Source organism: Acipenser ruthenus, unplaced genomic scaffold (assembly GCF_902713425.1).
Source record: "Acipenser ruthenus unplaced genomic scaffold, fAciRut3.2 maternal haplotype, whole genome shotgun sequence".
Taxonomy (NCBI): Eukaryota; Metazoa; Chordata; class Actinopteri; order Acipenseriformes; family Acipenseridae; genus Acipenser; species Acipenser ruthenus.
The window spans coordinates 488,697-504,639 of record NW_026708779.1 but is presented as its reverse complement, the minus strand read 5'-3'; the positions used below and the strand labels follow the sequence as shown (position 1 = coordinate 504,639).

The following is a 15,943-nucleotide window of genomic DNA, read 5'->3' as shown; positions in this document are numbered from 1 at the left end:
CTATTGATGGCAAAAAAAATAAAAAGCACAGCTAATAATTTAAGCGATCAGCAATAGCCACGCATTCGTTTCCGCTGGATAACACACCCTGTCTATCTGCAGAGAGACTCGCCGTCACCGCAATGTTAATCGAGGTCGTTACACAGAAGTTGCTTTTGAAAGCGGTTTTGAGGCTGAGCTCTCTGACCCGGTTTCAAACAAAACAACTTAACACAATAATGTGTTTATGTCTTAAAACTCAACCGAAGTGGTGTACACGATGGTTATTGACAGTGTGTCGGTGTGTTTTTTTTAGGGAGGTATTTTAAGCGGTGAGCAGGGGGTAGAATGTGTTAGAATAACTCGGACTAATCGTAGTAATTTAGACTAATCGTACGAAGAGTTTTAATTTAATGTGTTTTGATGATTTCTGTGACTTGTATAACCTGAATAATGATATTATATGAAGTTTGATGTTAACAAAGTATTAGATTTACAATGTTGAACTAACACACTGGAATGTGGCCAAGGGTCAGTAGCCCTGTTTCTAGAGAAGTGCATGAGTCAGCGACATGAGAATATGACACTGTCTCAAATGATAAAGATACAAAGAATATTTTGAGACAGCGACAATTCCTCTTTTCTCCCCAGTCACTTAGCTAATATTACCATATATGGATTGTTATTCTTGTATTAGGGGAATCAACTTTGTGGGACCTGATAGACACTCTCCCTAGCAGCTAAAAAATCAACCAATCAGAAAAGTCGGTAGACAACAGTATTAAGGATACCACAAGGTTGGTTCGAGCTGACTAAGGAAGATAAGAATTACCACAAGTCATGAACTCTGTGCAAAAACTGATTATATAAGGAACTGTTTCTGTCTCATTCGTATCCTCAGCACGGGACCGGTGCCTGCAGCGTTGTATGCAGAAAATTCCACCACAAGAATTAGGAACTGATCGTTGATGAGAGTATTTAGGAAGTTTTGGTCATAACTGTCCTTCATAAGCGGAAATGCCAGTGACACGACTCTGAGGAAGGATTCTGTCTGGAGCGTCCTAAATACTACTGTATTTGTGTTGTACACTTTGTGCATCTTTACTATTAGTTAAAAAAAAAAGGTCGAATGAACGCTGGTAGTTGTAGTTTCTAGTTTCTAGTTGTAATTTTAACATGAATTTAACAGAAAAAAACTGACCAATGGAAAAATGCGTCATTTCTGAAATCTAGCATGAAATGTTACTTTATGGCTTCCGGTATAGACTCTTTTTTTTGCGATATCATTTTTGTAGTTTCTTTGATTTACATGATGTTAAATAAAATATGTACATTATGTTAATCTATTATCATTATTATTATTATTATTATTATTATTATTATTATTATTATTATTATTATTATTATTAAAGTCTCAACAGACAGAAAGCGGAAAGAAATAACATAAAAGTCAACGGCAAAATTTGACAAATCATTCCAACGTGCAGGACCGCAGTTAAATAATAATAATAATAATAATAATAATAATAATAATAATAATAATAATAATAATAATAATAATAATAAAAACAGTGGTACCAAAATAAAAATAAAAATAATATTCTAAGTTACTGTGTGTGATCTTGCTCACAGTCAGCAGATCTGTAAACCTGATCAGATTTAAAATACATATTTATTTCTGAGCGAATTTAAAATAAATAAATACAAAAAAAAATGTATTTTGAAGAGGCTCTTTTTTATGCTCGAAGAGAAGGCGTTCCAGAGATGAGACGCTTGATAAATCATTCGATCTCAAATCAGGGATATTTAAGTGCTCCATTATGATGTCATAATACACGCAACTTTTCGCTTCGAGGAACCAGACTCCCACAGACCGCCAGACCCGTGTTTTCATTAGCTTAACAAATTATCACGTTTTCCATCACAAATGCTCCCCAGTCAGAATATAGCTTTACAAATCCTGCGATAGATTTGCTCTGAATTTGTCCCAGCTATCAATGACGAAATATCGAAATGACATTATTGTAAGGAGGTTCGTGGGTTCAATCCCAGGTGGGGGACACTGCTGCTGTACCCTTGAGCAAGGTACTTTACCTAGATTGCTCCAGTAAAAACCCAACTGTATAAATGGGGAATTGTATGTAAAAATAATGTGTAAAAAAATTGTGTAATTGTATGTAAAAATAATGTGATATCTTCTAACAATTGTAGGTCGCCCTGGATAAGGGCGTCTGCTAATAAATAAATAAATAATAATAATAATAATAATAATAATAATAATAATAATAATTCTGCTGATTGGCCAGTCTCTTATAGGTTAGCAAACACGCTGTCGATTATGTATAGAAAAATGAATGAATTCTAACCACGAATCTTGCCATGTCAATTTTTTAATAACGTTTGCACTGTAAATACGAGGGCCGCAGTTAATGACGTGTGCTTAATAAAAAAACACATGGTTCTATATAGAGGGTGATGCAAAACGATTGCCCAGAGCTGGCTATACAGGCTATTAAATGTTACAGTCCAACCAAAATGAATACCAAACAGGATATGGGGTTGGTGACGCCTTGCTTGTGTTCTGGTGAGCTCAACTGCATATCACCCAATGTTATATCTGTATCACTGAATATACTTAATAAATTTCAATCTGCATTGCGCTGAATGCAATCGCTATTATATGCGTAGCATTTTTTGCGGGTTTACGTGTGTTAAGTTAAAACGAGCCGACTTTAAGCGTAGGGTAGCATTCTAAACAAAAAGAGGATAGTTTTTTTGGTGAAAAAATAGGACCCTGTAAAATGCTTACAAGATCACAAGATTTCCACCCACGAGTGCAGTTTGGTGAGACGGAGAGGCAGACAGACACCACGATTCATTCTGAAATAGCAGAATTACTCAGCGTGGGTGTAAAAAACAACTTCGGTCTGTTTTGTCTCGCTATTGCAGATGCGGCCCTGAGAAATGAGAGCTAAATCGTTTAGCTATTGCAGTCATAGCTGTTTTACTGTATCCAAACTCCAGAGGCTTAAATCATTCTGTACATGCGTGTTCGGACGTATACAGATTAATGTTACTTTATATCGTTGATGAATAGGTCTAACATTATTATTATTATTATTATTATTATTATTATTATTATTATTATTATTATTATTATTATTATTATTATCTCTAAACACGTGATCATCCTAGTATCACATTATCACGTTTGATTGAAGAAAAAGTCGCATGTGAATATTTAAATTCGATATCTTTTTCTGGTTATTATTATTATGTGTTTATTTAGCAGACGCCTTTATCCAAGGCGACTTACAGAGACTAGGGTGTGTGAACTATGCATCAGCTGCAGAGTCACTTACAACTACGTCTCACCCGAAAGACGGAGCACAAGGAGGTGAAGTGACTTGCTCAGGGTCACACAATGAGTCAGTGGCTGAGGTGGGATTTGAACCGGGGACCGCTTGGTTACAAGCCCTTTATCTTTAAACACTGGACCACACAGCCTCCTTAATATTAAAAACACATTTGACAGTTTTTTTTTACAGTGTATAAAACAATTAGCTGTATGTGTAGACAGGCAACTCATTATTACATGAACAAAACAATACACTTTGTATTAGTATTCTAGACAAAGACACGGACGAACGAAACGATAATACATCACACGCTTTCCAGACCTCAGAGGTCTCTTCTGCAGGTGGAAAATGCCATCTTTGAATATCAACATCAATCTCTCTCTCTCTCCTACTTTCCTCCTGCAGAAGAGACCTCTGAGGTCTGAAAAGCGTCTGGTGTATTATTGCTTCGTTCGTCCAGTAAAAGGGATCACATCTCCGTGTCTTTGTCTAATGTATTATGCATTGTTTTTATATCGTGTATGATGCATTTCTCTGTATTTAAAGTATTATGGGTTTTCTTGGTGTTACTGCATCTTGTAAAGCGCTTTGTGATGGTGGTCCGCTATGAAAGGCGCTATATAGAATAAAGATTGATTGATTGATTGATTGGGTATCCTCTCTGGATTAATACAGCTTCAATGTCATCGATTCATATTCTAACACATTTACTGAATGTGGTGTAAAACGAAGAACTGCTATGGTATTATTATTATTATTATTATTATTATTATTATTATTATTATTATTATTATTATTAACAATAAATAAACATTTTGCATTTTGTTGTGCAGTTTTATTTTATATATATATATATATATATATATATATATATATATATATATATATATATATATATATTAACATAATTTAGATATTTTATTTAACATCATGTAATTAAACAAACTACCAAATAATATTGCAAAAGTCTATACCGGAAGCCATAATAATAGTATTTTAGTTAGATTTCGGAAAGGTGAAATTTTTCTATTGCTGTCAGTTGTTCGTTAAGTATATGGAGATAAGTCAACATTATTAACGCAGGTTCCATTCGACTTGATAAAGCAGAAGGAGTTCATTCCACAGGGTGATGACGCAACACTATTGAGCTGTAGATCCATTCTGAAGTTTCCAATAAGGAAAAACTCATGCACCAGGACTGCCCTCTGCTGGGGATTCCCTGCTATTGCAACTAGGTTACAGCTAGTGAAGTAACTACACATGCAGGGATGTCAAGAGTTTTTGGGAGCATACAATTGCACAGAGAAGCTCTCCATATGAGATTAATGTATATAAGGGGTGTTCATTTCCATTTCCTAAACGTGTAAAGTGTATTATGAATAAAGCTGATGAAGTTAATAAGAGCTTGTGTTTAGTGAGCGCTCGTAGGAGCTAGGTGTTTGTGTGTGTGTGTGTGTGTGTGTGTGTGTGTGTGTGTTATTAAAAATAACGCATCCGCTCCTTGAACTTTCAGTCTTGTGTCCGGGTCTGTCTATTGAAGGGCGAAACTTCTTACTACTGAGAAACTGTAATCAGAGTCATTCAAAATGATTTCAAACACCAGGCAAGGGTCAGGGTGCAGTGAGAAATAAATCCATCATTTGAATCAAGTAACGGAGAAGAAAGCCAGAGTTTTAGCTTTACGTCTTATGCGTTCTATACAGAACTAAACGGATCCCCAGTTTAATTTCTAAGACGTTAATCTTAAATACCAGCAGGTTTTTTTGGGGGTGGGGGGTTGGACAAAATAACACACACACAAAACCCACTTGAATTAAATTCTCCAGTTCTTTATTCATGGTTTTGTTACATCGGTGTTATATATTTTTTTCCATTTCACATGACATGGAGATGACAACATGAAGTGTGTATAAAAGCATAAAAACAAGGAAGGAACATTTTTTAATGCAATAAAAAGTGTCACGAAATCCGCGTGTTCAGATTTCTTTACGTACTCTTTTTATTTGCTCAGCACACACTCTTATCTCAGGGGAGACGTTAGGAGGACAGAGATGTTATTACTCCTAGTGGGGTATAGTTTGTGCTCTGGACCCGCAGTATATTCGGATGACCAATATAGTACCCAAGAAATTGACAGACTCATGTATCTAAAGTGCTTTTACGAATCAGAGTATGCGCAGTACTCCTTCGGTTTATTAACAGTTAAATATTGGATTGAGTAGCTACAGGCTACTTCATATCCCCAGCTGACAGACGTTCTGGGCAGTCCAGTGTCTTAACAGATATTAACGTTAACACTTTAATACATCTTTATGTATTTGTGCAGCCGGCAGGCCTGGCCACGACCACGACACTAAATACACCCAGTAGCCTCTTTTCAGCACATTCAACAAATGTTCTCCTATCTTCTAAACATAGCGTGAGTCCCTTATAGCAATACATGCAATACATGTGAGATAAAATAATAATTGATTAATGCTTACCCTTTAATATAGATTGTAAAAGGATATGACTGTCTTCACCAGGCAAATTAAACTGAGTTAAATCAGTTCAATTGTATTTTTGGTTTGCAGAAGATGGACCACCTTGCCCTGTCTGGGATGAGTGTGGTACTCCATTGAAATTACTCTGGAGTTAAATAGGTTTTTCGTCTCATTGGAATACATGGGACGCTTCAATTAAATCCAATCATTAATCAGGTGAGACAGCTCTTTATCCCTTTTACAAATAATAGTTTTCAAAAGATCCGGACTAACTTTTCAGAATTAATAGATGTCATTAAATTCAAAACTTCACATTTGTTTCAACTCTTATGATCTCATTCCGTGTGTCATTCTTTGCTTTCCTCCGAGCCCCTCCTTTATCTGAAAAGTTTAAGTGAACCAAGGTTCCCAGGATCTTGGTTTATAATATAATATAAAAACACTACTGCATGCAAAACACTAATTTTATATGTGTTATATATGAGAGATGTTCTTAATATGTGACATCATCTTCGAAGTGATTATATTATGCTAAATTAAAGGTATGTGTTTCTTTTAACTTCATATTGTTTCATCATTTTGTTAATGAGTCAGTTTTGATTCCATATACCATTGTCTAACAGAGTATTTGACACAAGTTTGTCTCATACAATATTCAAGTCATTTAGTTTCACTAAGTTTAAGTGGTAATAGTTTTCATTACAATTATTTATCCATTATTTATTCCCACTCTGACCTGGGAATATGTTACTGCTAGCAATTTCCACAGTCTCTTGTTTTTTTCCAAGGTCAGAGTAGTGCAAAGCACTTTATTAGATATATGACCTGTCCATTAAGCCATGAGTTGTGCATATTATTTCAAGACATTTACTTATCAGTACTAAACCACTAACTCCATAAACCTTAACACTCCATCTCTATGAGGCTTGCAGCTCTGCTAAAGTGGAACCCAAGGACATCCCTTCTTTCTAGATAAGAAGAGGTCCTGTTTTCACTGCAGCAGTTTCAAATCACCAGATTATAAGGAATCCATCTACCATCATTAGACAATAGTATAGTGGATTAATAACAAGGTACATTATAGTTTATTATTACAAACTTAACACAAAAACATAACACAACACCTTTTAACTTCTATACTTCAATGGATATCATAATGTCTAGAAGTCTTATTGTTCAATAGAAAGAAGAATAAACTTGTACCATTTTCCCATTTAAGTAAATCGAATACTGCTCCAGGTTTTAATCTTCTTATCACTACAGCAAAGTCGTGAACAAGCAATAATACTTGTCAGTTTTAAATAATATGTTTTCTCATTATAGCAAATACAACATATTATTAATCTTATGAAATAAGTGTTATGAACTATAAACAGTGTCAATTAGCACTGAACCTGTTTCATTATAAGATAATCTTTCAATTAATTTACCTCTGTTTATCAATTGCTATAATATTATTTTGGCCGAATCCCTCTTAGGATTTAAATCCAAATATAGGCCAGTATAACTGCATTCAACTAGGTGTGACCCTTCACTTTGTTCATACAAAATCCAGCCGAGACAGGATTTTTTCTCAAGACCTCTGGATTGTTAGTTAATCTTTTGGTCATAAAGAGTCTCTTCTTATCTTGTGTTTTTCTTGACATAAATTTGTAGATTAACGTTCACTTTTAGCTGGAATGGTGCTTTTTATCAAGCGTCATGCTTTCTGAAGATAAGATATACTAGTGGTAAATCGTTCATTATATATATTTTCTTAGGGATTCTCAGACCACTAAGTACTTAATTGAATACATGTGTAATTCCAAACAAGAGTGGACTGACCTATTTCATGGAGCAAGAGAGCCACCTACTAGTGGTACAAGGATACTCTTTCTTTATCCTTCCTAATATCTTTGACACTTCATTTTATAATACATTCCATATTTGAAATTGCCTAGTCCATGTCCTGCATATACCAGCGTTCCCAGCAGGATTCAACTTCTGTGCCGGGTTTAGCTCTGGTTGGTTCCGCGAAAACGACAACAGGCCCCTTTATCCAAAGTTTAGCATCACAGGTGTGAGACGCCATCTTCCTCACTTCGTACCTACAAGATACTTGGACACGTTTAGCTGGGACACCTTCTACACATTCCAATTTACCTAGATGAGCCCATTTCACTAAATGACCTCCTTCACAATTTATGCATTCAATCCTCTTAATATCCTTTGGATCTACATTTAGATGAGAGAAAGAAATTCCTTCAGAATCATTACACTCAAACAAGATTCTACAGTGTTTAGCTAAATGACTACAGGTTGGACAAAGTTTGGGCCCAGTCACTGATGTCTTGCTTTGGCACATATTACATGCACACATAACAAGAGGATTATGTTTCAATTTGTGTGTCAGGGTTAATTCTGCACCATGTACAATAGTTCTGGATCTGTATACATTGTTACTATACATTCCCTTCTGTTCGCACAGAGTCACTTTGCGAGGTACGCCTTCCATCCAGAACACTGAAGGAGGCCAAAACTCACTGTTATTCATATTTTCTAGTATCCAATTACTGTTCTGCCTCACATCATCAGTTGGTAAACACAATACAACTGAATCTGATTCAATTGATGAACCATTTACTGTAGCTACTGAGATCCTCCATGCAATGGAGTCTAATGTTTTACTATATGGAATAACTAGTTCAGCATCACCTGCGACAAAAGGGGGGCAGTGATCGTGTTCCTTGTGCTAGTAATCTGTATTAGTCTGTGTAGGTATGCGGGCAGATGATCAGTGGAGCTGCATTTTTACCAGAGGAACAAAGACCAGGAGAAAAGATAGGATAGAGTTTCTCAGTGAAGGTGTCAGTGAAAGTGTAGATGTGAGATCTGGTCTCCACATTGTAAAAGGAGAGCTGCCCTCCCTCATAATCCAGATACAACCCCAGCTTCCGGGGCTTCAGGCTCAGGGGGAGGGGAGTCCGAGGGGTACTGATGGCACTGAACAGATGATTTTCTTCATTCCACCTAATAACCCAGAATCCCTGCTGGGGTTTCTCAGTGATATCCCCCTTCTTCTGAGAAGATTCTCCGCTGACTCCTAGTACCCAGTATATCTTGTCCCCCACCTCCACCTCCCAGTAGTGTCTCCCTGAGGTGAAGCCCTCCCTGCCCAGGACATAGATCTTCTTATCAAATCTCTTTGGATTGTCAGGGAGAGGTTGTCGTTTATTCCCGTCTTTGACTTGTTTTCCATCCTTAGAGAGGATGAGATGGGGCTGTGCTGTATCAGGGTCCAGAGTCACGTCAACTGTGGAGCAGAGAAGATACGGTGGGTATAAAGCATGTCAGTAACATACATCCTACTCCACGGGTGTCAATACAAAATCAGAGCTATGAAAAAGAAAGAAGACAACTTTGAACTACATAACAACGAGGGCGGCAGTGTGGGGTAGAGGTTAGGGCTCTGGACTCTTGACCGGAGCGTTGTGGGTTCAATCCCAGGTGGGAGACACTGCTGCTGTACCCTTGAGCAAGGTACTTTACCTAGATTGCTCCAGTAAAAACCCAACTGTATTAATGGGTAATTGTATATAAAAATAATGTGATATCTTGTAACAATTGTGAGTCGCCCTGGATAAGAACGTCTCCTAACAAATAAATAATAATAATAATAATAATAATAATAATAAACCCTCAATAGGAATAAAGAATGTCCTTCGTAAGTTTTGACACCATTGATTATATAGAAATAAGTAAAACTGTGGTTTTACTGGCAAAAGTTGGGAAAACATCTCACATGAAAAGTATTAAGTTGTTTTGATCATTACTGTATGACAGAAACCTGTGCAAGACTAGAAACACTGCCCCCTGCTGGTTTGAATTATTATTTTCCAAACTGGAGATCTTATGAAACCTCAAAGCACCTCTCGAGTTTCTCTTCATCACCTGAGTTATAATTATTCAATCTTATTGAAGCTCAGAGAAGTTTGTTCCTGCTTAACAGAAATCACTGTGAAACACCACCCCCTGCTGTTAATTATTATTATTGTCCCACAGCATCTCCAGCACTATTCTGCATAACCTGAGTTATAATTATTCAATCTTATTGAATCCTGCTATTGCATCTGGTGCACCAGTGATTTTGTACTGACAGCTCACATATTATTTGCACCAACCTGCTATAGTTGCTTTCATCAACTCCACCTTCCAGAATCCCTCGAGGTGGTCTTTGAGTCGAGACACAGCTTTCCTCAGCGTCCAGAAAGAGTCGTCTATGTTATCAAAGAGCTGCTGAGCAGCAGGAGGGGCGCAGACAGACTGGAAACTCTACAGGGGGAGTGTGGGGAAAAGGATTCGTGAGCCAAGCAGCACAGGGGCTGCAACACTGGACTCAGCAGCTGGGGAGGTCTTTCAGTGTGTACAGGAAATAATCAGGGAGACCCCAGAATCTTACAGAAAGACCAGCGACCAAACTGAACACAAGCATGCCATGCTTTGAGCTAGATAAACCCCAGCGTTAAAAAAAACAGCAGTGTGTTTAAAAGTCCTGATACTGAACCCCCATTCAGTGCATCTGCATTGAAACATGGTCTGACCTGCAGAAAGTGGATGTGATCCTCTGTCTCAGAAAGCTGCTCCATCTCAGCCTTCCTCTTTCTCAGCTCCTGGATCTCCTGCTCCAGTTGTTCTCTTTGCTCGTCGGCCCGACTCACTGCAGCCTTCTCTTTAGCTCCAATCAGCTCTCCCACCTCCATCCTGATTCTCTCAATGGAGCGGATCAGCTCAGACAGGACCTGCTCGCTTTCAGCCCTTTCCTTGTGTGCCGAGAGCTAGTTAGAGGAGGGAGGGGATCAGTGACACGCCTCCCCTGACAATACCATGTCTTTGTTAGACTGTTCTCGCACTCACCTTGAGAGACTCCACAGCCTGATTCAGTCTCTCCAGCTCTTTCAGTCTCTCCTCAATGAGTTTTTCTATTGTGGCCTGTCTTTTCCCCAACTCCTTCTGCACAGACAAAAACATTTTTTTTTCTTTTTAGTGCTTTTGAAGTTTCATTCGTTTGTGATCTGTCACACAAAACACAGCCATGTGAACTGTATATTATTATTATTATTATTATTATTATTATTATTATTATTATTATTATTAATGTAGATAGAAAGTATGTAAAAAAACATGGTCTGCTTGCTGCTCTTTGACAGTAAAATATTGTTTTTAGTTCACTGAAGATAGTCAAGTTCTAGTGGTTACGTTGTCCGTGATTCAATCTGTTCAGTTTGACTGGATCCACAAGTGCAGGATTGCTGAGTTTGGGGTGAATCCATTTCAAGGCAGTTTGAGGGGATAGAACATCATTCAAATGAATATTCAAGAGATAACCAGCAGTTAAATCTCATAATCCATTAGCAATAGATAAAACAACACATGCATTGCAATGTTCTCAATTTGTACTGTCAGCCTGCCAGTGCGACTGGACCTATTGAATGGACTGTCTCAAAACCTGGAGCACCTTCTGGACAACGTTCTAGTTAACAAGCTATACCAGATTAGAAATACAAACTCACACAGCATAGAAATACAAACACAGCATAGAAATACAAACACAGCACAGAAATACAAACACAGCATAGAAATACAAACACACACACACACAGCATAGAAATACAAACACAGCATAGAAATACAAACACACACACACAGCACAGAAATACGAACACAGCATAGAAATACAAACACAGCATAGAAATACAAACACACACACACAGCATAGAAATACAAACACAGCACAGAAATACAAACACAGCATAGAAATACAAACACAGCACAGAAATACAAACACACACACACAGCACAGAAATACAAACACAGCATAGAAATACAAACACAGCATAGAAATACAAACACACACACACACAGCATAGAAATACAAACACAGCACAGAAATACAAACACAGCATAGAAATACAAACACAGCATAGAAATACAAACACAGCATAGAAATACAAACACACACACACAGCACAGAAATACAAACACAGCATAGAAATACAAACACAGCATAGAAATACAAACACACACAGAAATACAAACACACACACACAGCACAGAAATACAAACACAGCATAGAAATACAAACACAGCATAGAAATACAAACACACACACACAGCATAGAAATACAAACACAGCATAGAAATACAAACTCATACACACAGCATAGAAATACAAACACAGCATAGAAATACAAACACACACACACAGCATAGAAATACAAACACAGCACAGAAATACAAACACAGCATAGAAATACAAACACAGCATAGAAATACAAACACAGCATAGAAATACAAACACACACACACACAGCATAGAAATACAAACACAGCACAGAAATACAAACACAGCATAGAAATACAAACACAGCATAGAAATACAAACACAGCATAGAAATACAAACACAGCATAGAAATACAAACACAGCACAGAAATACAAACACAGCACAGAAATACAAACACAGCACAGAAATACAAACACACACACACAGCATAGAAATACAAACACAGCATAGAAATACAAACACACACACACAGCATAGAAATACAAACACACACACACAGCATAGAAATACAAACACAGCATAGAAATACAAACACACACACACAGCATAGAAATACAAACACACACACACAGCATAGAAATACAAACACAGCATAGAAATACAAACACAGCACAGAAATACAAACACAGCATAGAAATACAAACACAGCATAGAAATACAAACACAGCACATAAATACAAACACAGCATAGAAATACAAACACACACACACAGCATAGAAATACAAACACAGCATAGAAATACAAACACACACACAGCATAGAAATACAAACAGCATAGAAATACAAACACAGCATAGAAATACAAACACACACACAGCATAGAAATACAAACACAGCATAGAAATACAAACACAGCATTGAAATACAAACACAGCATAGAAATACAAACACACACACACAGCATAGAAATACAAACACAGCATAGAAATACAAACACAGCACAGAAATACAAACACAGCACAGAAATACAAACACAGCACAGAAATACAAACACAGCATAGAAATACAAACACAGCATAGAAATACAAACACACACACAGCATAGAAATACAAACACAGCATAGAAATACAAACACAGCACATAAATATAAACACAGCATAGAAATACAAACACAGCACAGAAATACAAACACAGCACAGAAATACAAACACAGCATAGAAATACAAACACAGCATAGAAATACAAACACACACACAGCATAGAAATACAAACACAGCATAGAAATACAAACACAGCACATAAATACAAACACAGCATAGAAATACAAACACAGCACAGAAATACAAACACAGCATAGAAATACAAACACACACACACAGCATAGAAATACAAACACAGCATAGAAATACAAACACAGCATAGAAATACAAACGCAGCATAGAAATACAAACACAGCACATAAATACAAACACAGCATAGAAATACAAACACAGCACAGAAATACAAACACAGCATAGAAATACAAACACAGCACAGAAATACAAACACAGCACAGAAACACAAACACAGCACAGAAATACAAACACAGCACAGAAACACAAACACAGCATAGAAATACAAACACAGCACAGAAATACAAACACAGCATAGAAATACAAACACAGCATAGAAATACAAACACAGCATAGAAATACAAACACAGCATAGAAATACAAACTCATAAATTGCACCCACCTCTTTCTCCGCCCTCTCTTTTGCTGGTCTAATATAACAGTGTAAAAAAAACCGAAATATTTTGCAATTTAACATTAACTGTTGGTCAAATAAGATTTCAAAATTTAGGAGCATTATTTGCATAATAACTCTAGAGAAAATGATCAATTTTGATTGAATGTGACAAGACTATTTTTTCTGCTTTAATAAATATTATTTTTAAGTCGTGAAATATCTTGGAAAATAGCTATTTTTGCACCGTGAGATGCCGCGAAATAAGATATTTTGTCACTTGAGAAAGAAACTCGGCTTTTTTTTTTTTTTTTTACAGACGCATACCTGTTTCTCCGCTCTCCCCTCCTCTGCTAGGATAGCAGCGTGGTTGTGGTGATCTTTGAGAGTACACGTCATGCAGATACAGCTCTGATCGGTTCTGCAGTAAAGCTCCAGCAATCTCTGGTGCTGTTTGCAAAGCTTCTGCTCGAAATCTCTGAGAGGCTGGACCAGCGCGTGCCTCTTCAACCCCGCGGTCTCGTAGTGTGGCTGCAGGTGCGCTTCGCAGTACGAGCCCCGGCACGTCAAACACGACCTGACCGCTCCGCGCTTTAACTCGGTGGGGCAGAAATCACAAGGCACGTCTCCGAGCTCAGCAGAGACAGGAGCGGGAGCGGGGGGTTCCCTTAATAAAATAACATGGAAAACAACGCGTTCAAGCATTTTAAAACACCAACGGGACTTCATATTGACAATGCAGTGTGTGTAATGCAGTATATCGAGTACAAGGTCCTGTAGAAATCGTGTAAATGAATCCCTTTGAAATGTTAGGCATGCATTACACATTAAATGGTAATAAAAGTTACATTTATTTTTTAATGTTAAAATGAACACCAGGTTTAAAATCTATTCAAAGTCACCAAATGAAAAATACACATTACATTTTAAACACACAGAGATATTTCAAACAAAGCTTCCAACGCAGCACGCGTGATGTTGGCTCCGCTTTGTTCCAAACACAGTATCAGAACTGAAGTAGTTTGGAGAGGCTGTCATTGCGCGCCAAAATTACAAACAGCGCGCCTATTTCGAGAATATGTTTTCTTTAGTACTACCAGAGGACTATAGCACAGGTACAGTACATACCTTTTCGAGTCGAGTCTCATTTTCTTCAATTCCTCCACCAGTTCGTTAAGGACGTTGCTTTTGCGCAGAACTGGCCTGGGAGTGAAAGTCTCCCGGCACTGGGGGCAGCTGTACACGCCGGTTTGGTCACTCTGGTCCCAGTAGCTCCCGATACAGTCCAGACAGAAGCTGTGTCCGCACGGAATGGTTGCGGGCTCGGTGAAGAGGTCCAGACACACGGAGCAGGAGAACTTCTCCTCTGGAGACGCCGCTGTCGCCATCGCTGCTGTCCGTCAGGGAGAAAGCTGGAGAAACGAAACTTAAAACTCCGGGAAGTCAGACTAGCGGAGCTATGAAATGAGCGCGCAAAGGAGCACAGCGAGGCGGGCTTTGGCAACAGAACAACCACCGTGTCGTGCTGCTGTGTTTTAAATGAAATAAATAAATAAATAAATAAATAAATAAATAAATAAATAAAAACACATTGATACGCAGTTATTAAATGCATCGAAGCGCTTCTTTAAAAACAGCGAGACAGATTCCCCTCGCTGCTCGGTAAGTGTATCCGTGCACGAAGGCTAATCAAGCCTTTGAATTAAAACACCAACACGCTCTCTTCTATCCAAAACAATGCGGCCGTTCCAGTTTGGGTACTTTTCCATTGCATTAAAACAGCAGATCTAAAAAGAATGCCTTTTTAACAGAGTCATGCGCGCCGAACAGGTACAACAGCTGCTTTTAAATATCATGCGCAAACTGTGTTCTGAAGGTAATTGTGAAAAAAATATATATATATTATTCCAGACGCTGCTTCCTTTCTACACAGATACATATTAGTAAGACCTCACCTAGAATATTGTGTTCAGTTCTGGTCACCTCGTTACAAAAAGGATATTGCTGCTCTAGAAAGAGTGCAAAGAAGAGCGACCAGAATTACCCCGGGTTTAAAAGGCATGTCGTATGCAGACAGACTAAAAGAATCGAATCTGTTCAGTCTTGAACAAACGCGACGATCTGATTCAAGCATTCAAAATCCTAACAGGTATAGACAATCAGTCTATACCTGATCACGCCACTTCAGCAATTACCCCCGAAGAAAAATAGTTACAGGTGCATTTTTTGGAACCCAGAGTAACTTTGTAATGGGCAACGGCAGAATACACACACACCCAATTAACTATGCGTGTAATACTTTGTAATAACTAATAATAATAATTATTATTTATTTCTTAGCAGACGTCCTTAT

The 15,943-nt window shown here is 37.7% G+C and overlaps 1 protein-coding gene across 2 annotated transcripts; it reads right to left on the bottom strand.

Moving 5' to 3' along the window:
* Window positions 1–5,164: 5,164 nt before the first annotated feature.
* LOC117962819 (E3 ubiquitin-protein ligase TRIM39-like) lies at window positions 5,165–15,452 on the bottom strand. Of its 2 annotated transcripts, none has more exons than XM_034909776.2 (6): window positions 14,719–15,452; window positions 13,918–14,257; window positions 10,715–10,810; window positions 10,402–10,635; window positions 9,982–10,132; window positions 5,165–9,113 (listed from the first exon to the last, which is right to left on the bottom strand). In XM_034909776.2, exons 1-6 carry the CDS (start codon window positions 14,976–14,978, stop codon window positions 8,566–8,568), a joined length of 1,629 nt encoding a protein of 542 aa, XP_034765667.2. In that variant the 5' UTR covers window positions 14,979–15,452; the 3' UTR covers window positions 5,165–8,565. The 2 variants fall into 2 exon arrangements, with proteins under 2 accessions (XP_034765667.2, XP_058877744.1); XM_059021761.1 differs by lacking the exon at window positions 14,719–15,452 and adding an exon at window positions 14,514–14,572.
* Between the last annotated feature and the right edge of the window lie 491 nt (window positions 15,453–15,943).

Excerpts from the sequence above, each read along its gene's own strand:
- LOC117962819 (XM_034909776.2), bottom strand. The coding sequence starts at position 14,978 with ATGGCGACAGCGGCGTCTCCAGAGGAGAAGTTCTCCTGCTCCGTGTGT. Across the intron at positions 10,811-13,917 it reads AGGGGAGAGCGGAGAAACAG|AAGGAGTTGGGGAAAAGACA; the intron begins GTATGCGTCTGT and ends TTGTCTGTGCAG. Across the intron at positions 10,133-10,401 it reads ATCACATCCACTTTCTGCAG|AGTTTCCAGTCTGTCTGCGC; the intron begins GTCAGACCATGT and ends CTCCCCCTGTAG.